The 21331-nt window shown below is 43.2% G+C and overlaps 1 protein-coding gene across 5 annotated transcripts in view; it reads right to left on the reverse strand.

Moving 5' to 3' along the window:
* Positions 1-21331, reverse strand: part of LOC130267269 (piRNA biogenesis protein EXD1-like) — a 199274-nt gene that overhangs the window by 121458 nt on the left and 56485 nt on the right. For all 5 annotated transcript variants that reach the window (XM_056516730.1, XM_056516728.1, XM_056516727.1 and 2 more), the window contains 2 exons: positions 21117-21183; positions 17542-17660 (listed from right to left, as the gene is read on the reverse strand). In XM_056516730.1, coding sequence (XP_056372705.1) covers positions 17542-17660; positions 21117-21183 — 186 coding nt within the window. The remainder of the gene's footprint in view (positions 1-17541; positions 17661-21116; positions 21184-21331) is intronic.

Below are 21331 nucleotides of genomic sequence, written 5' to 3' on the forward strand. Positions count from 1 at the left end.
CTTACTCGCAATGGGGAAACAGGGAACCGGAGAAACTAACGCGTCCCTATACTAAGAAAAAAAAAATAATCAGAAGACATGGTCTGGAGAAAACCAGACCATGTCCACCTCCTTCAGACCCTAAGCTTAAACTGATTAGCTCAAGGTCTGATGCGGGTATATCCTGCTGGGAGGAGCCGACTTTTTTTATTACCATAGTGTCACACCTCCTAGAGACAGCAGCATACACCCACGGTCTGTGTCCCCCAATGGAGCCAAAAGAGAAATAGCGACTTTTGACACAAGTGGCAAATGATAAATACATTAGGGATCGACCGATATAGTTTTTTTAGGGCCGATACCGATAATCGGTGGAGGTTAGGGCCGATAGACGATAAATTATACCGATATTCCGGAATAAGTTATCGGCTATTTATCCCCCCTTGACACCGCTGCAGAACATTGATTTAAAGCGGGCGCTTTAAATCAATGCACTGCAGTGGCTTTTGCGATGCCATAGGCCGCCGCCGCCACCATACGCTTCGCTCCCCCTACCTGTCAGGGTGGTCCGTGCCATCCATCCTTCCTATAGTGTCCGGCGGCATTCCGGGTGCAGGGTGAACCGGTCCGGGCTGTCCTTCTCCGGGGGTCATCTTCTCCACTCCGGGTAGGCTCCAGCCTAGTACGCTGCATAGACGCCCGACGTCACGGCGTCTATGCAGCGTACTAGGCCGGAGCCTGCCCGGAGTGGACAAGAGGAACCCCGGAGAAGGACAGCCCGGACCGGTTCACCCTCCACCCGGAATGCCGCCGGACACTACAGGAAGAAAGGATGGATGGCCCGGACCACCCCCATTACGGGTAAGTTAAATTTTTTTTTATTGACTCGGAGGGTGGGGGAGGGGCCCGACCGGTATAGCGGTATGGGCAAAAATCCATACCGGTATACCGCCCAGCAATACGGTGGGGGGTGCGACGCGGTGGGTCGGGGGGCGGTCGCGGTGCGGGGCATTATCGGCAAGGTAGTTGCCGATACCGATAATGCCCAAAATCGTGATTACCAGCCGATAATATCAGCCATACCGATAATCGGTCGATCCCTAAAATACATGACCACCAAAGTTCTATGGGTAGGCAAAAAGAGTAAAACGGTCTATATCAAAAGGCGCATAAAAGTCTCAAAATATGCTGCTGGCGCCTGAACATACAGAAAAAAAAAATGCTCTAAAAGGAATGATAAATCTCCCCCATAATGAGAAAAAAAAAAAAAAAAAAACACATTGTCTAATTTCTCAAATTATATTGGAAAATAAGTATTTGGTCAATAACAAAAGTTCATCTCAATACCATGTTATATACCCTTTGTTGGCTATAACAGAGGTAAAACGTTTTCTGTAAGTCTTCACAAGGTTTTCACACACTGTTGCTGGTATTTTGGTCCATTCCTCCATGCAGATCTCCTCTAAAGCAGCAATGTTTTGGGTCTGTCGCTGGGCAACACTGACTTTGAACTCCTTCCAAAGGTTTTCTTTGGGGTTGAGATCTGGAGACTGGTAGGCCACTCCAGGATCTTGAAATGCTTCTTACGAAGCCACTCCTTTGTTACCGGGCGGTGTGTGTTTGGAATCATTGTCATGCTGAAAGACCCAGCCAAGTTTCATCTTCAATGCCCTTGCTGATTGAAGGAAGTTTTCACTCAAAATCTCACGATACATGGCTCCAATTATTCTTTCCTTTACAAGGATCAGTTGTCCTGGTCCCTTAGCAAAAAAAAAGCCTCAAAGCATGATGTTTCCACCCAAATGCTTCACAGTAGGTATGGTGGGTGTTCTTTGGATACAACTCAGTATGCTTTCTCCTCCAAACACAACGAGTTGAGTTTTTACCAGAAATTTCTACTTTGGTTTCATCTGACCATATGACATTCTCCCAATACTCTTCTGGATCATCCAAATGCTCTCTAGCAAACTTCAGACTGGCCCAGACATGTACTGGCTTAAGCAGGGGGACCTTTCAGATGACAGGTGGGGGCGGGACCCAAGAGGGGAATGCTCACGTCTATCTGAAGACTCAATGGAAGAGTCAGATGAGGCACCCCTAGTATGCTTGTGAGAGCATGAAGTATGTGGAGACGAGGAGCGGGCCCTCTCAGAGGCCCTGTGCAGGGACGACCACTTCAAGGCGGACACCACTTCCCGGGAGGCCTCAGCCACCGAACGGGAGACTTGGGTCAAGTCAGCCATATACTGGGTCAGGGAAGAAACCCAGGCTGGTGGAGCGGCTGAACCCACTGGAACCGAAGGGGCATCAGGGGTTACCAGGGGTCTGGGGGGAGCAGTGGAGCAGGCAGGGCAAACTTCAGACTGGCCCAGACATGTACTGGCTTAAGCAGGGGGGACACATCTGATGCTGCATGATTTGAGTCCCTGGCGGCGTAGTGTGTACTGATGGTAGCCTTAGTTATTTTGCTCCCAGCTCTATGCAGGTCATTCACTAGGTCGTCCCCCCCCCCCCCCCCCGTGTGGTTCTGGGATTTTTGCTTTCCGTTCTTGTGATCATTTTGACACCACAGGGTGAGATCTTGCATGGAGTCCAAGATCAAGGGAGATTATCAGTGTTCTGGTATGTCTTCCATTTTCTAATAATTGCTTCCACAGTTGATTTCTTCACATCAAGCTGCATGCCTATTGCAGATTCAGTCTTCCCAGCCTGGTGCAGGTCTACAATTTTGTTTCTGGTGTCCTTCAACAGCTCTTTGGTTTGGCCATAGTGGAGTTTGGAGTGTGACAGTTTGAGGTTGTGGACAGGTGTCTTTTATACTGATAAGTTCAAACAAGTGCCAATAATACAGGTAACGAGTGGAGGACAGAGGAGACTCTTAACCCCTTAAGGACCAAGGACGTCCGGGGACGTCCTGGCACCCTGGGCTTTAAGGACCAAGGACGTCCCTGGACATCCTGGCGTTTTCTGGTCCCTGCCGCGCGCCGGGCAGAGATCGGAAGCGGATGCCGGTTAGAACTAACTGACATATCGCGGGGGGGGGGGGGGTTACTTCCTCCCGCCCTGCCTGGCCCCTGGAAGTCCGGAGAGAACAGGAGGAAGACCGGAGGATGCGGCGGAGGACGGGGGAGTGCTGGGGCCCTGCCCCAGTACTTACCTCGTCCCTGAAGACTATCTGGACTGCTCCATCTGGTCCCCTTACAAGACAACTCCCAGCATGCCCAGACAGCCCTTGGCGTCTGGTCATGCTGGGAGTTGTAGTTTGGCAACATCTGGAGGTCCACAGTTTGGAGACCACTGTGCCCTTCCAGATGTTGCAAAACTACACATCGTCAGCATGCCCTTACTGTCCAGGCATGCTGGGAGTTGTAGTTAGTAACATCTGGCCCTTAAGATGTTGCAGAACTACAACTCCCAGCATGCCTGGACAGTTTTGGCATACTGGGAGTTGTAGTTTTGCAACATCTGGAGGGCTACAGCTTGGACACCACTACACAGTGGTCCCCAAACTGTGCTCCTCCAGCTGTTGCGTAACTGCTACTCCCAATATGCCCTTCGGCTGTCTGGGCATGCTGGGAGCTGTGGTTTTGCAACAACTGGAGGCACACTGGTTGGGAAACATTGTCTGTTTCCTAACTCAGTGTTTCCCAACCCGTGTGCCTCCAGCTGTTGCAAAACTATAACTACCAACATGCACTGATAGACTGTGCATGCTGGGAGTTGTAGTTTTGCAACAGCTGGAGGTGTCTCCCCCCCCCGTGAATGGACAGGGTACATTCACACGGGCAGGGGGCTTACAGTGAGTGAGTATCAGGCTGCAAAGATCTGACAGTGGGGGTAAATGCTCACTGTACCCCTTGTTACATTCCTCAAGGGGTCTAGTTTCCAAAATGGTATGCCATGTGGGGGTTATTTTTCTGTCCTGGCACCGTAGGGGCTTCCTAAATGCGACATGCCCCCGAGCAAAATTTGCTCTCTAAAAGCCAAATATGACTCCTTCTCTTCTGAGCATTGTAGTTCCCCCGTAGTGCACTTCAGGTCAACTTATGGGGTACCTCCATACTCTGAAGAGATGGGGTTACAAATTTGGGGGGGGGGGGTATTCTCTGCTATTAACCCTTGCAAAAATGTGAAATTTGGGGGGAAACACACATTTCAGTTAGAAATTTTTTATTTTTTTTACATATGCAAAAGTCGTGAAACACCTGTGGGGTATTAACGCTCACTTAATTCCTTGTTACATTCCTCAGGGGGTCTAGTTTCCAAAATGGTATGGCATGTGTTTTTTTTTTTTTTTTTTTTGCTGTTCTGGCACCATAGGGGCTTCCTAAATGCAACATGCCCCCCAAAAACCATATCAGAAAAACGTACTCTCCAAAATCCCCTTGTCGCTCCTTCGCTTCTGAGCCCTCTACTGCGCCGGCCGAACAATTTACATAGAAATATGAGGTATGTACTTACTCGAGAGAAATTGGGCTACAAATATAAGTATACATTTTCTCCTTTCACCCCTTGTAAAAATTAAAAAATTGGGTCTACAGGAAAATGCGAGTGTAAAAAACGTAAGATTGTGAATTTTGTCCTTCACTTTGCTGCTATTCCTGTGAAACACCTAAAGGGTTAAAACGCTGACTGAATGTCATTTTGAATACTTTGGGGGGTGCAGTTTTTATAATGGGGTCAATTGTGGGGTATTTCTAAGATGAAGACCCTTCAAATCCACTTCAAACCTGAACTGGTCCCTGAAAAATAGTGCGTTTGAAAATCTTGTGAAAAATTGGAAAATTGCTGCTGAACTTTGAAGTCCTCTGGTGTCTTCCAAAAGTAAAAACACGTCAATTTTATGATGCAATCATAAAGTAGACATATTGTATATGTGAATCCAAAAATTTTTTATTTGGAATATCCATTTTCCTTACAAGCAGAGAGCTTCAAAGCTGGAAAAATGCTAAATTTTCAAATCTTTCATCAAATATTGGGATTTTTCACCAAGAAAGGATGCAAGTTACCACAAAATTTTACCACTATGTTAAAGTAGAATGTGTCACGAAAAACAATCTCGGAATCAGAATGATATCTAAAAGCATTCCAGAGTTATTAATGTTTAAAGTGACAGTGGTCAGATGTTACAGGTCTGTGAGAGCCAGAAATCTTGCTTGTTTGTAGGTGACCAAATACTTATTTTCCACCATAATTTGCAAATAAATTCTTTAAAAATGTGATTTTTTTTTTCTCATTGTGTCTCTCATAGTTGAGGTATACCTATGATTAAAATTACAGGCCTCTCATCTTTTTAAGTGGGAGAACTTGCACAATTGGTGGCGGACTAAATACTTTTTTGCCTCACTGTATGCCCAAGTTTTTAGGTTTGGGTTATTTTGTATTTATTGTATTTAGTACCTGTATTTACTTTTTTATTTTAAGATCTGGTCTTGATGTTATCTAGCTGACCTTCCACTCCGCACTTAACCGCATACTTATCATATGAAATCACATTGGGGGAGATTTATCAAAACCTGTGCAAAGGAAAAGTTGACCAGTTGCCCATAGCAACCAATCAGATCGCTTCTTTCATTTTGCAGAGGCCTTGTTAAAAATGAAAGAAGTGATCTGATTGGTTGCTATGGGCAACTGGGCATCTTTTCCTCTGGACGGGTTTTGATAAATCTTCCCCATTGTGTATTACTTTGCACTGGAACTTGCATGTCTCCTGTGGCCCTTCCACTTGTGTCATTATCTATACTGTTTGACTTGTTTGTATGCCTATTTTTTGTGTTAATAGAAATTATACAAGAAGCAAAACAAAACAATAAAAGCTGGCATACTTACCTCCACCGCCACTATAGGGGTACTGGTGGACAGAAAGCTATACTTTAGTGACCAGTGCCAGGCAGCTGCTGCCAAGGCTAACAAAGTCATGGGATGTATAAAGACATGCATAAAGCCACGTGACAAGGACATAGTTTTGTCTCTGTATAAATAACTATTCAAACCACATTCAGAGTATTGTGTTCAATTTTGGGCACATGTATATAAGAAGGACAAGGATGAACTAGAGGGCGAGGAAGTAATAATGGTATGGGAGGATTACAGTACCAAGTCAGGCTACCAAGCGTACTGTAAAAACAGTGAGACTATGGAACTATCTGCCACATGATGTGATGCCTGACTCAAACAAGTTCAAGGTGGGCCTGGATGATTGTTTTTTTTTTTTTTTTTTTTTTTAATATAACTTTACAGGTTATGGATACTAGATGTATTAGGATAGAATGTTGATCCAGGCATTTATTCTGATATATGCCATATTGGGGTCAGAAAGGAATTTTTCCTCTGTTATGGGGCAATTGGCATCAGCCTCATGGGGAGGTTGCCTTACTCTGGATCAACACAGTAGTGTTATGGGATGACCTTTGTACATTTTTATTTCTTTTACATCATATAAACCATATATAAAATATTCCAGTCCCCGCTGCGGACCTGTTTCTTCTCTTTCTAATGACATTCTTCTCCCCATTCTTCTCCCTACTAGCCAATCAGAGTTGAGTGGGCAGTGGGTACAGGAGATAAACATCAGCATAAGCAGGAAGAGCAGAACCGCAGCAGGGAGTTGGTAGACCTGACAGCGGCAGTGTGGGAGTTAAATATGCCAGCTTTTATAGTTTTATTGCACAGGGAGAAATAGCTACCAACATTATTTTTTCCTGGAAAATGGATGAAAATGTTCAAGTTAGACCATCCTATAACAATGGGACAGACTATTTTAACCCCTTAAGGACCCTTGGCGTACGCGTACATCATGACACCCTGGTACTTAAGGACCCATGACGTACGTGTACGTCATGGACAATTCGGGTCCCCGCCGGTCGGGGATCAGACCGGGATGCCTGCTGAAATCATTCAGCAGGCATCCCGTGCAAACGCCCAGGGGGGTCATTAGACCCCCCCCAAACCCCCCCACCCCCCCCCCCCCCCCCCCCCAATGTCGGCCATCGCAAAAAAAACGCAAGCGAATTCACACTTGTGAATCGCTGCGATTCCGGTGATGCAGGTCACTGGTGACCCGCTGACCCGGAGATACAAGGTGATCAGGGGTGTAGGATATACTCCCGATCACCTCCTGTATCTATGGGGAGGTGGCGATATCGTCACCCCCCCCCCAGGATCGCTGCTATTGGCTGGGAAAGGTAGGGCAAAAAGTTAAATAAAAGTAAAAAGAAAAAAAAAAAAGTAAAAAAAAAAAAATCAATGTTTCAGTGTGACCCGGGCCCTATTAGGGGTTCAGGGCGCTGCATTTGGCCCCCCATTTTTTTTGCCCGCAGCGCTTCCCCCACATACAGTTTATAGTTACACCAATCAACACAGTACACACTCTACCCCTCCCCCCCCCCCCCCCCCCCCCCCCCAACACCGCCACCCCACCACCACCCCCCGCCACCGTAGAAATAGGCGATGGCGCGCCAGGCATTTTCAGCAGCGGAGGCATACGCTTTTCTTGCCTCCGATTCCGAATCTGCCAGTGAGGACGATGAAGATCCAACATTCCTGTGTTCTTCATCGTCCTCCTCATCATCTAGTACTGATGATGAGTCCCCTGTACGATCACTCGATCACTGTGGGGCCAAATTTTTGGAGGCCTACGTACCGCTCAGGGACCTCTCGGTTGAGGAGTCTCTTATCAGTTTTAAGAGGAGACTCATATTCCGCCAGTTTATTCCCTCGAAGCGGGCGCGATATGGTGTGAAGCTCTATAAACTTTGTGAGAGTACCTCCGGGTACACTTACAAGTTTAGAGTGCATGAGGGACGAGATAACCGTATTGAACCCCCAGATTGTTCCCCCACTCTAGGTGTTAGCGGGAAACTCGTTTGGGAGCTTGTGCACCCATTGCTGGATAAGGGTTACCACGTGTACGTGGACAACTTTTATACCAGCATCCCTCTCTTCACATCCCTTGCCGCCAGATCGATGTCCGCTAGTGGGACCGTGCGGAAAAACCAGAGAGGCCTCCCTCTAAATTTTGTTAAGACACCTATTCCCAAGGGTGAGTCCCGTGCCCTTGCCCATGAAAACCTGTTGTTGGTCAAGTATAAGGATAAGAGGGATGTGCTTATGCTGACCACTATTCATGGCAATGGCAGCTCACCTGTCCCTGTGCGAGGTACCACAAGACCGGTCCTGTATTCTGGACTACAATCGGTATATGGGGGGAGTTGATCTTTCTGATCAAGTCCTCAAGCCATACATGGCCATGCGTAAAACACGGGTATGGTACAAAAAAGTTGCGGTCTACATGGTACAGGTTGCCATGTACAACGCTTTTGTACTGTCCCAGCACGCTGGCAACACAGGGACATTCCTCCAGTTCCAAGAAGAAGTCCTAAAGGTCCTGATCTTTGGCGACCGGGAAAAAGCAGGCCGGACTTCCCAAGGAACTGGAGTAATAGGTGCCAGGATCGTCCCAGGCCAACACTTTCCAGGTGAAGTCCCCCACACTGGAAAGAAGGGACGAACCCAGAAAAGATGCAGAGTGTGTTACAAGAGGGGAATACGGAAGGACACCACCACTCAAAGTGACACTTATCCCGATCATCCGGGCCTCAGCATTAACGACTGCTTCAGGGAGTTTCAAACTTCCATGGAGTACAAAATTTTCCCTTCTCATTTAAATTTTCCATAATTTGACCCCAATGTACCAAGTCCAGAGTATATTCCAAGTTTTAACCCCATAAAACCACTAAATTGCCCAAAATAACGTTTCATTTTTTTCTCTGGGTCATGGGTCACAGAGTCACTATCATCGGGGACTTTTTATGTTGCCTTAAATGCGCAGCGCTCTCTCTCCACCTGAGCGGGGTGAGCATTTGAGGCAACAGGTTAGGGACGGCCACACACATCACATTTCCAGAATAATGATTCAGAGCACAGGGCTTGGGGTGGACATATTTTTTAGTTTTGGCTATGCTCTGGGTCCTCATTCTGGGAACATAATTTATAATTTTATGTCCCACTGTACCCCATATTAATTATTTAGTGTACCCCAGTTATTTACCCCATGTAATGCCCCTTGAGGGGGGGGGTCCCACTGTTCTGGCTCCATAGGAGAAAGCCAAAGCTCAAGGACCCTGACTGATCTCCGGCACCTCTGAGACCAGTGTGCACGCTGTTTACGCCCAGACTTGAGGTATGTACTTACTCCAAAGAAATGTATTTACACATTTACAATGACATTTTCTCCTTTTACCACTTGTGAAAATGAAAAATTTGGGGTAACCCCAGCATTTTAGTGTAAAAAAATCTAATTTTTCATTTTCACATCCCACTTCATGAATATTTATCAAACACCTGTGGGGTGTTAAGGCTCACTGTACCCCTTGTTACGTTCCTTGAGGGGTGTAGTTTCTAAAATAGTATGCCATGTGTTTTTTTTTTTTTTTGCTGTCCTGGCACCATAGGGGCTTCTGAAATGCGATATGCCCCCCATTTCAGCAAAATTTGCAAATGTGACTCCTTCTCTTCTGAGCATTGTAGTGCACTTGACGTCCACACATGGGGTATTTCCATACTCAGAAAAGATGGGGTTACACATTTTGGGGGGCATTTCTCTTATTACCCCTTAAAAAATGTAAAATTTTGGGGAAAAACAGCATTTCAGTGGAAAATAAGAATAAAAAAACTTTAACACATCCAAAGTCGTCAAACACCTGTGGGGTGTTAAGGCTCACTGTACCCCTTGTTACGTTCCTTGAGGGGTGTAGTTTCCAAAATAGTATGCCATGTGGTTTTTTTTTTTTGCTGTCCTGGCACCATAGGGGCTTCCTAAGTGGGACCTCTTCCCAAAAAAACATTTCAGCAAAATTTACTTTGCAAAAGCCAAATGTGACTTCTTCTCTTCTGAGCATTGTAGTGCGCCAACAGAGCACTTGATGTGCACATATGAGGTATTTCCATACTCAGAAGAGATGGGGTAACAAATTTTGGGGGGCATTCTTTCCTATTAACCCTTGTAAAAATTTAAAATTTGGGGGGAAACTAGCATTTTAGTGAAAAAAAAATAATCATTTACACATCCAACTTTAACAAAAAGTTGTGAAACACCTGTGGGGTGTTAAGACTCACTGGACCCCTTGTTACTTGCCTTGAGGGGTCTACTTTCCAAAATGGTATGCCATGTGTTGTTATTTTTTTTTTGCTGTTCTGGCACCATAGGGGCTTCCTAAACGTGACATGCCCCCCAAAAACAATTTCAGAAAAACTCACTCTCCAAAATCCCACTGTTGCTCATTCCCTTCTGCGCCCGCCGAACACTTAACATACACATATGAGGTATTTCCTTACTTGAGAGAAATTGGGTTACACATTTTAGGAAGATTTCTCTCCTTTTACCCCTTGTAAAAATTCAAAAACTGGGTCTACAAGAACATGCCAGTTTAAAAAATGAAGATTTTGAATTTACTCCTTCACTTTGTTGCTATTCCTGTGAAACACCTAAAGGGTTAAACCTTTTGAATATCATTTTGAATACTTTGAGGGGTGTAGTTTTTATAATGGGGTCATTTGTGGGGTATTTCTAATATGAAGAACCTTCAAATCCACTTCAAAACCGAACTGGTCCGTGAAAAATTTCGATTTTGAAAATTTTTTGAAAAATTGGAAAATTGCTGCTATACTTTGAAGCCCTCTGATGTCTTCCAAAAGTAAAAATATGTCAACTTTAAGACGCAAACATAAAGTAGACATATTGTATATGTGAATCAAGATATAATTTATTTGGAATATTCATTTTCCTTATAAGCAGAGAGCTTCAAAGTAAAAAAAAAAAAAAATGCAACATTTTCACCAATAAATGATGCAAGTATCGACAAAATTTTACCGCTAACATAAAGTAGAATATGTCACGAAAAAACAATCTCGGAATCAGAATGAAAGGTAAAAGCATCCCAGAGTTATTAATGTTTAAAGTGACAGTGGTCAGATGTGCAAAAAATGGCTGTATCCTACAGTGAAAAGGGGTTAAATGTGCTAAAAAAAAAAAAAAAAAAAAAATTGTGTACATGCCTAGCACAAGGTAAGAGCTTACTGAAAATGGCTATGGTTTGAGAAGTAAAACTGGGCACCAAAATTTGCCCCATAATATTGTTGAAAATAAATCAGGTTAATAGTTGCTATGAAGTTAAAGGGGTACTTTGGCTCTAATACATCTTATCCCCTATCCAAAGAATAGGGAAAAGATGTCTGATTGCGGGACCCCCGCAATGTCATTCTGCACCCACCTTTGTGAACTCTCCGCAGCACTGGAGGCTCTGAATGTGAAGCGTAACGACCACGGGGCCGGAGTATCATGACTCCACCCCGTGTGACATCACGCCACGTCAATGCAAGTCTATGGGTGGGTGCGGAATACCAGATTGCAGGGGTCCCCAGTGGCGGCACCCCCGCCATTAGACATCTTTTACCCTATCCTTTGGATAAGGGATAAGATTTATTCGGGCCGGAGTAGCCCTTTAACCCCTTGGAGATGGAGCCCATTATGACCCTAAGGACGGATTTTTTTCAAATCTGACCTCTATCACTTTATGCATTAATAACTCAGGGATGTTTTTACTTATAAATCTGATTTTAAGATTGTTTTTTCATGAAATATTCTACTTTATGTTAGTGGTAAATTTTCGTCGATACTTGTATCATTTCTTGTTGAAAAATTCCAAGGAAACATTTTAAAATTTAGCATTTTTGTAACTTTGAAGCTCTCTGCTGGTAAGGAAAGGGGACATGTCAAATAAATTATATATTGATTCACATATACAATATGTCTACTTTATGTTTGGATCATAAAGTTGACATGTTTTAACTTTTTGAAGACATTAGAGGGCTTCAAAGTATAGCAGCAATTTTCAAATTTTTCACGAAAATTTCAAAATCAGAATTTTTCAGGGACCAGTTAAGTTTTGAAGTGAATATGAGGGTCTTTATGTTGGAAATGCCCTATAATGGACCCCATTATGAAAACTGCACCCAAAGTATTCAAAATGACATTCAAAAAGTTTGTTATAGGAATAGCAGCAAAATGGAGGAGAAAAATCTAAATCTCCATTTTTTTACACTAATCTGTTATTGTAGCACCATTTTATTTTATTTTTTTCCATTTTTACAAGGGGTAAAAAGGTAAAAAGGCCCCCCAAAACTTGTAATTCATTTTCTCTCAAGTAAGGAAATACCTCATATGTGGGTGCACTAGAGGACTCAGAAGGGAAGAAGCGACAATGGCATTTTGGAAAGCGAGTTTTGCTGAAATGTTTTTTGGGGGGCATCTCGCATTTAGGAAGCTCCCATGATGCCAGAACAGTTAAAAAAAAAAAAAAAAAAAAACACATGGCATGCAATTTTGGAAACTACCCCCCTCAAGGAACATAACAAGGGGTAAATAGAGTCTTTATACCCCACAGGTGATTGACGAACTTTCGTTAGAGTGGGACGTGAAAATGAAAAATGTGATATTTAACACTAAAATACTGGCGTTACCCCAAACTTTTCATTTTCACAAGGAGTAATAGGAGAAAATGCCCCCCAGAATTAGTAACCCCACTTCTCTCGAGTAAGGAAATATTTCATAGATGGATGTTAAGTGTTCTGTGGGTGCACTAGAGGGCTCAGAAGGGAAGAGCGAATTTTGCTGAAATGGTTTTTGGGGCATATCGCATTTAGGAAGCCCTCATGGTGCCATAACAGTATAAAAAAAAAAAAAATATGGCATACTATTTTGGAAACTACACCCCTCAAGGAACGTAACAAGGCTTATGGTGAGCATTAACACCCCACAGGTGAACTTTTGTTAACCCCTTAAGGACCTGGGGTTTTTCCATTTTCTTTTTTTCCTCCTTACCTTTAAAAATCATAACCCTTTCAATTTTGCACCTAAAAATCCATATGATGGCTTATTTTTTGTGCCACCAATTCTACTTTGTAATGACCTCAGTCATTTTACCCAAAAATCTAAGGTGAAACTGAAAAAAACTATTATTGTGAGACAAAATAGAAAAAAAAAAACGCCATTTTGTAACTTTTGTGGGCTTCCGTTTCACAGTAAATTTTTCGGTAAAAATGACACCTTCTCTTATTCTGTAGGTCCATAAGATTAAAATGATACAGTACTTATATAGGTTTGATTTAGTTGTACTTCTGGAAAAAATCATAACTACATGCAGGAAAATGTATACGTTTAAAATTGTCATCTTCTGACCCCTATAACTTTTTTATTTTTCCGCGTATGGGGCGGTATGTGGGCTCAGTTTTTGCGCCATGATCTGAAGTTTTTAGCCGTACCATTTTTGCATTGATATGACTTTTTATTCATTTTTTCATTATATAAAAAGTGACCAAAAATGCACTATTTTGGACTTTGGAATTTTTTTGCGCGTACACCATTGACCATGCGTTTTAATTAACGATATATTTTTATAATTCGGACATTTCCGCACGCGGCGATACCACATGTTTAGTTTTATTTTCACAGTTTTTTTATGGGAAAAGGGGGGTGATTCGAACTTTTATTAGGGGAGGTGTTAAATGATCTTTATTCATAGGGACCTATAACACTGCACACACTGATCTTTTACTTTTATCAGTGGTTTCTCATAAACCAGTGATCGATGATTCTGCCACTTGACTGCTCATGCCTGGATCTCAGGCACTGAGCAGTCATTCGGCGATCGGACAGCATGGAGGCATATAGGGATCCTCCGGCTGTCATGTAAGCTGTTCGGGATGCCGCGATTTCGCCGCGGCGATCCCGAACAGCTCCCTGAGCTAACCGGCATGGTTTTACTTTCACTTTAGACACGGCCGTGGCCCCGCGTTATAGATCGGGAGCGGACTCATGACGTACCGGTACGTCATGGGTCCTTAAGAGGTTAAAGTGGGAAGTAAAAAAAAAAATGTCTTCAGTAAAATGCTGGTGTTACCCCAAATTTTTCATTTTCACAAGGGGTAACAGGAGAAAATGCCCCGAGTATAGAAATACCTCATATGTGGATATAAAGTGCTCTGCGGGCAAACTACAATGCTTAGAAGAGAAGGAGCGCCATTGAGCTTTTGGAGAGAGAATTTGGTTGGAATGGAATTGGGGGGCCATGTGCGTCTACACAGCCCCCATGGTGCCAGAACAGTGGACCCCCCCCCCCCCCCACATGTGCCCCCATTTTGGAAACTACACCTCTCATGGAATGTAACAAGGGGTACAGTGAGCATTTACACCCCACTGGCGTTTGACAGATCTTTGGAACAGTGGGCTGTGCAAATGAGAACATTTTTTCTTCATTTTTACAGATGACTGTTCCAAAAATCTGTCTGACACCTGTGGGGTGTAAATGCTAGTTACATTTCGTGAGAGGTGTAGTTTCCAAAATGGGGGCACATGTGGGGGGGGGGTCCACTATTCTGGCACCATGGGGGCTTTGTAAATGCACATGGCCTTCAATTCCAGCCTAATTCTCTCTCCAAAAGCCCAATGGTGCTCCTTCTCTTCTGAGTCCTGTAATGCGCCAGTTACTAAGAAGAAATGGGGGTACAAATTTTTTTTTTCCTATTACCCCTTGTGTTAATTAAACATTTTAGGTAACACCAGCATTTAAGGAAAATTTTTTTTTTTTCAAGTTCAAATTTAACAAAAATGTGTCAAAGACCTGTGGGGGTGTTTAAGGCTCACTATACCCCTTGTTACATTCCTTGAGGGGTGTGGTTTCCAAAATGGGGTCACATGTGGGTGTTTTTTTTTTTTATTTGCGTTCATGTCAGAACTGCTGTAACTATCAGCCACCTCTGTGCAAATCACCAATTTAGGCCTCAAATGTACATAGCGCTCTCTCACTCCTGAGCCTTGTTGTGCGTCCGCAGAACATTTTGCGTCCACATATGGGGTATTTCCGAACTTGGGAGTCTTTTTCTCCATTTATTTCTTGTGAAAATGAAAAGTATGGGGCAACACCAGCGTGTTAGTGTAAAATGTTTTATTTTTTGTCACACTAACATGCTGGTGTAGCCACTAACTTTTCCTTTTCATAAGGGGTAAAAGGAGAAAAATCCCACCAAAATTAGTAAGGCTGGGTTCACACTACGTTTTGTCCCATACGGGACCACATACAGCAGGGGCAGCTGAAAACTTGCGCTGCCATATGCCTTCGTATGCGGTCCCGTATGTAATTCATTTCAATGAGCCGACCGGAGTGAAACGCTGACTCCGGTTGGCTCATTTTTGCCCCGTATGCGGTTTTCCCACCACACCTAAAAAATCGTGGTCGACTACGATTTCAGGACCGGTGGAAAACCGCATACGGGGCAAAAATGAGCCAAACGGAGTCAGCGTTTCACTCCGGTTGGCTCATTGAAATGAATTACATACGGGACCGCATACAAAGGCATACGGGAGCGCAAGTTTTCAGCTGCCCCTGCCGTATGCGGTCAAAACGTAGTGTGAACCCAGAATAACACAATTTCTCCCAAGTACGGAAATACCCCATATGTGGCCCTAAACTGTTACCTTGAAATACGACAGGGCTCTGAAGTGAGAGAGCGCCATGCGCAATTGAGGCCTAAATTAGGGATTTGCAATAGGGAGGGACCGGGATACAAGCATGGGGCTTGTCTCCACCAAAACCTTATGGCAGTGTTTCCCCAACAGGGTGCCTCCAGCTGTTGCAAAACTCCCAGCATGCCTGGACAGTCAATAGCTGTCCGGCAATACTGGGAGTTGTTGATTTGCAACAGCTGGAGGCTCCGTTTAGGAAACACTGCTGTATGAGACGTTTTTAATTTTTATTGGGGGGCGTGTAAGAGGGTGTATGTAGTGTTTTACTTTTGTTTTGTGTTAGTGTAGTGTTTTTAGAGTACATTCACACGGGCGGGAGTTCACAGTGAGTTTTCTGTCGGGAGTCTGAGCTGCAGCAGAAAATTTGCCGCAGCTCAAACTTATATAAAGAAACCCACTGTAAACCCTCCCGTGTGAATGTACCCTGTACATTCTCATGGGAAGGGGGCGAGGGGGGGGGGGTAGTGTTAAACATTCAGCTGTTGCAAAACAACAACTCCCAGAATGCCCTGACAGACCCTACACACTGGAGGTTGTAGTTTTGCAACAGCTGTAGGCACACTGGTGTGGAACCACTGAGTCAGGAAACAGACTCTAGCTCAGTGATTCCAACCGTGTGCCTCCAGCTGTTGCAAAACTACAACTCCCAGCATGTAGGGTCTGTAGTTGTAATTTTGCAACAGCTGGAGGCACACGGGTTGGAATCACTAAGTTAGGAAAACTACACAAAACTACAAATCCCAGCATGCCCAGACAGCCGAAAGGCATGCTAGGAGTTGTAGTTATGCAACAACTGGGGAAGAACAGTTTGGAGAATGCTAAGTAGTGGTCTCCAAACTGTAGCCCTCCAGATGCTGCAAAACTACAACGCCAAGCATGCCCAGACTGTCCTGGCATGCTGTGAGTTGTAGTTCTGCAACATCTGAAGGGCTACAGTTTGGAGACCACCGCATAGTAGTTTCCCCTTACCTTGTTCCGTCGCGTCCCATCGGCGCTTGATTGCTCCAAGCCTGAGCAACAGGCTTGAGCAATCAAGCCCCTATCTCGCTGATCCATGCAAAGCTATGGCTTTGCAGGGATCAGGGTAAGATATCAGTGTGTGTAGTGTTATAGCCCACTATGGGAGCTATAGCACTGCAAAAAAAAAAAGTTAACAAAAGGTCATTTAACCCCTTCCCTAATAAAAGTTTGAATCGCCCCCCTTTTCCCATAAAAAAAAAAATCTGTGCAAATAAAAATAAACATATGTGGTATCGCTGAGTGCGGAAATATCCGAACTAAAAAAATATATCTTAAATTAAACCACACGGTCAATGGCGTCAAAGTCCAAAACAGCGTATTTTGTCACTTTTTATATCATGAAAAAATGAATAAAAAGCGATCAAAAAGTGCGATCAATACAAAAATAGTACCGATAAAAACTTCAGAACACGGCGCAAAAAATGTGTCCTCAAATCGGCCCGTACGCGGAAAAATAAAAAAGTTATAGGGGTTAGAAGATGAGAATTTTTAACATATACATTTTCCTGCACGTAGTTATGATTTTTTTCCCGAAGTACGACAAAATGAAACCTATATAGTTAGGGTATCATTTTAACCATATGGACCTACATTTTTACCAAAAAATGCACTGCATAGAAACGGAAGCCCCAAAAGTTACAAAATGAAATTTTTTCTTCAATAAAATGACTAATGTCACTGCAAAGTAGAATTGCTTGTGCAAAAAATTTTATGTGCAAAATTGAAAGCGTTATGATTTTTAGAAGGAGATGAGGAAAACATGAAAATGCAAAAACTGAAAAACCCTGCTTCCTTAAGGAGTTAAGAATACTGCTCTACGACAATGTTTTTTACCGTGACACGTTTCAATTGTGGTGTAAAAAGTTGGTAAAACTGATTCAAAAACATTATATCTTAAAAAAATGTCATGATTTGAGATCACTAAATAATACATTGAATAATTTATAAAATTTTAAACATACCTGAATATTTCATGATTTCGACATTCCACATTTGCTTCATTATAGGTGCTGCTGCTGCACTAAACTCTTTCGTATCTAGTGCACTTTTCATTTCTTCTAGCGACAGCGCGCCATCATTTCTAACAAACAGTAAGTGACCAGTTACTAAATGCCATCAAGTATCCCACAAATACATTAAAGGGAGATCTTTTACTCTCTACCATAGCATCACCAAAAGATGCTGCTGGAGACCCAGGTCCTGCACCAAAACTTTGGACAGTGGTTAAACGTACTATATTATCTCTCCAGTTATCACAGGTTAGGGCTTGTTCACATGGCCGTCTGCCCCCGTTAATAAATGCCCATTATCAATCTGTTCGGGTTGCAACCGGCTGTAAAATAATCCGATTGATATCAATGTGATTATTATTATTTTTTTTATAATTCTTTATCACCCGTTTGCTTCTTACGGGTGCATGCAGACGGTGCATGAAGTATTTTTTTCTCCCGTCAAAAATAACGGAATGGAAACAGAAATTATAAATTTAACATAGAAGTCTATGGCAGACGGATGAGCCTTTAATGTCATCCGTTGGCACCTGGTTTATAATATCCGTTATTACTTCTGTAGGGGGCAGACATGTAGCATTATATGGCACCCACAGCACTACTATATACATATGTCCACGCAGCGATATGTGTGAAAAGTATTCCGGCTTCCCTGGCAAATGTGTTGCTGATAGAATACTTTTCATACATAGCGCTGCGTGGGCATATGTATATAGAAGTGCTGTGGAGGCCAGATAACACTATATATCTGGCCCCCCCAGCGCATCGGCCGGCTGCTGGCACGATGAGCTGCTGATAGAATACTTTTCCCACATAACACTGCGGTGGTATATTATGATAAATGCACTGCGGGGTTAAAATATAAATGCGCTGCTGCGGTATATCGTGATAAATGCACTGCAGGGGGCGCATTATAAATGCGCTGGGGGGGGGGCGAAATATATAGCACTATATATCTGTCCCCTACAATGCTTTTAAAAACCCCAACAGGAGCTCCTTGGTACCGGCCACGCAGGGCTCCCAGCAGGGTATTGAAAATGAAAGTTAAAACACACTCTATACATCGCAGGGGAACGTAGCATGCCACCCGCTCCCCTGCTTAATAACTTCTGATCACATCGGGTCTCAGAAGAGAGACCCAGTGCGATCAATCCCTCAGCCCATGTACTACTACCCCCAACATGGAAAAGACTCTGTTCCATGATGGGGGTAGTAGTACAAGAACTAATGTAGCCCCACCAGTCGCCCGCAGACAGGAACTACTACTCCCTTCATGGAAACAAGTCTGACACTAGAAAGTCTGCCATCTGCCATCATTGTGGAATGACTGTACAGTGTGGGGGCAGGTTTGCATGCTGACAAAAGAAACTATATTTTTCAGCTGCTGAGAAAAGCAGAAAAAAAAATCAGTGTTATGTGTACAGTCAAAAAGCTTCTCAATAAAGTCAATTGATAGCTGGTTGTAGCCTGAAAATATGCTGATGTGGATTAGTACTGTCACATACTTAAATTGGTTATCACAATATTAAAAATAATACCCTATCCATAGGATAGGGTATAACTAGCTGATTAAGGGGTTCTGACCACTGGGACCCCCACTGATCACAGGAACCGAGGTCAATTGTCCCCGAGTCAACCACTCCATATACTGCCTATGGTACTTCTGATGTTCAGCGATGGGTAATGTTCAAAAGCCCCATAGGAAATGAATGTGGTGAAGGCTGAGCTCCGCACTGCTGCTTCATTCACTTGAGGGACAACTGACTTCCATTGTTGTGGACAGTGGGGGTTACAGCAGTCTGCCCCTAAAGATCAGCTATTTATTCCCTATCCTGTAACTAAGGGATAACTTTCATTACTGGGATAATTCCTTTAACCCGTTAAGGACCAAGGACGTACAGGTACGTCCTTGGTTCTGCTCCCGTGATATAACGCGGGGTTACACGGTAACCCCGCATCATATCACGGCGGGCCCGGCGTCATAGTGAAGCCGGGACCTGCCGCTAATAGCGCGCAGCGCCGATCGTGGCACCGAGCGCTATTAACCCTTTAGCCGCGCGCTCAGAGCTGAGCCACGCGGCTAAAAGTGAAAGTAAAAACTGCCGGTTAACTCAGTGAGCTGTTCGGTATAGCCGCGACGAAATCGCGGCATCCCGAACAGCTTACAGGACAGCAGGAGGGCCCTTACCTACTTCCTCGCTGTCTGATCGCCGAATGACTGCTCAGTGCCTGAGATCCAGGCATGAGCAGTCAAGCGGCAGAATCATTGATCACTGGTTTCCTATGAGAAACCAGTGATCAATGATAAAGATCAGTGTGTGCAGTGTTATAGGTCCCTATGGGAGCTATAACACTGCAAACAAAAAAGTGAAAAAAAAAAGTGAATAAAGATCATTTAACCCCTCCCCTATTAAAAGTTTGAATCATCCCCCTTTTCCCATAAAAAAAACCAGTGTAAATAAAAAAAAACATATGTGGTATCACCGCATGCGGAAATGTCTGAATTATAAAAATATATCATTAATTAAACCGCACGGTGAATGGCGTGCGCGCAAAAAAATTCCAAAGTCCAAATTAGTGCATTTTTGGTCACTTTTTATATAATTTAAAAATGAATAAAAAGCGATCAATAAGTCCTATCAATGCAAAAATGATACAGTTGAAAACTTCAGATCACGGCGCAAAAAATGAACCCTCATACCGCCCCATACATGGAAAAATAAAAAAGTTATAGGGGTCAGAAGATGACAATTTTAAACGTATTAATGTTCCTGCATGTAGTTATGATTTTTTCCAGAAGTACGACAAAATCAAACCTATATGAGTAGGGTATCATTTTAATCGTATGGACCTACAGAATAAAGATAAGGTGTAATTTTTACCGAAAAATGGACTACGTAGAAACGGCAGCCCCCAAAAGTTACAAAACAGCGTTTTTTATTTTTCAATTTTGTCGCACAATGATTTTTTTTTCCGTTTCACCGTAGATTTTTGGCCAAAATGACTGACGTCATTACAAAGTACAATTGGTGGCGCAAAAAATAAGCCATCATATGGATTTTTAGGTGCAAAATTGAAAGAGTTCTGATTTTTTGAAAGCAAGGAGCAAAAAACGAAAATGCAAAAACGGAAAAAACCCCGGTCCTTAAGGGGTTAAAAACATCACAGAATAAGGATAAAGTACTATTTATAGCACACAAAAGGTTTGCTGTTTGTTTTTTTTGCCTCATAATTGACACCACCCTAGAGATTAGCCTTATTTGAAATAATGTTCCCACCCATCTGATTATTCAGGAAAAAGTGCAGATAGTTTTTTTTTTTTTGTTTTTTTTTATGCTGGCCACTAGTCCACTTCAAATCACAATTTGACAACATGTCCATGGTATATGTCAGCATCCTGCCAAAAAGGCATGCCAACATATACCAAAGTGTACTGTCACTAAGTTCATTAATCTTCACACGGTATACGATGGCATCCTTTTAGGCTGTCTGTATTCTACCTAACAACAAAATAGTGTTCTTTCTACCTTTCATTGTTTGGCTCCTTTTGTTCCTGACTAACACGCTTTGGAGGTTCTTCGGCTGCGGTCTCCACTTAAAAAAATAAAAAATAAAAAAAACAAGATAAGGCTATACTTTCTACAGCACATATAAATTTATGGATTACAAAACTGTTAAGGCTTTGGGTTCCAACACATTTTAGCTTGCAGTTTGGGAAATAAAAAAGGCTTTATTGTTTGCT

This window comes from Hyla sarda, chromosome 4 (assembly GCF_029499605.1).
Source record: "Hyla sarda isolate aHylSar1 chromosome 4, aHylSar1.hap1, whole genome shotgun sequence".
Taxonomy (NCBI): Eukaryota; Metazoa; Chordata; class Amphibia; order Anura; family Hylidae; genus Hyla; species Hyla sarda.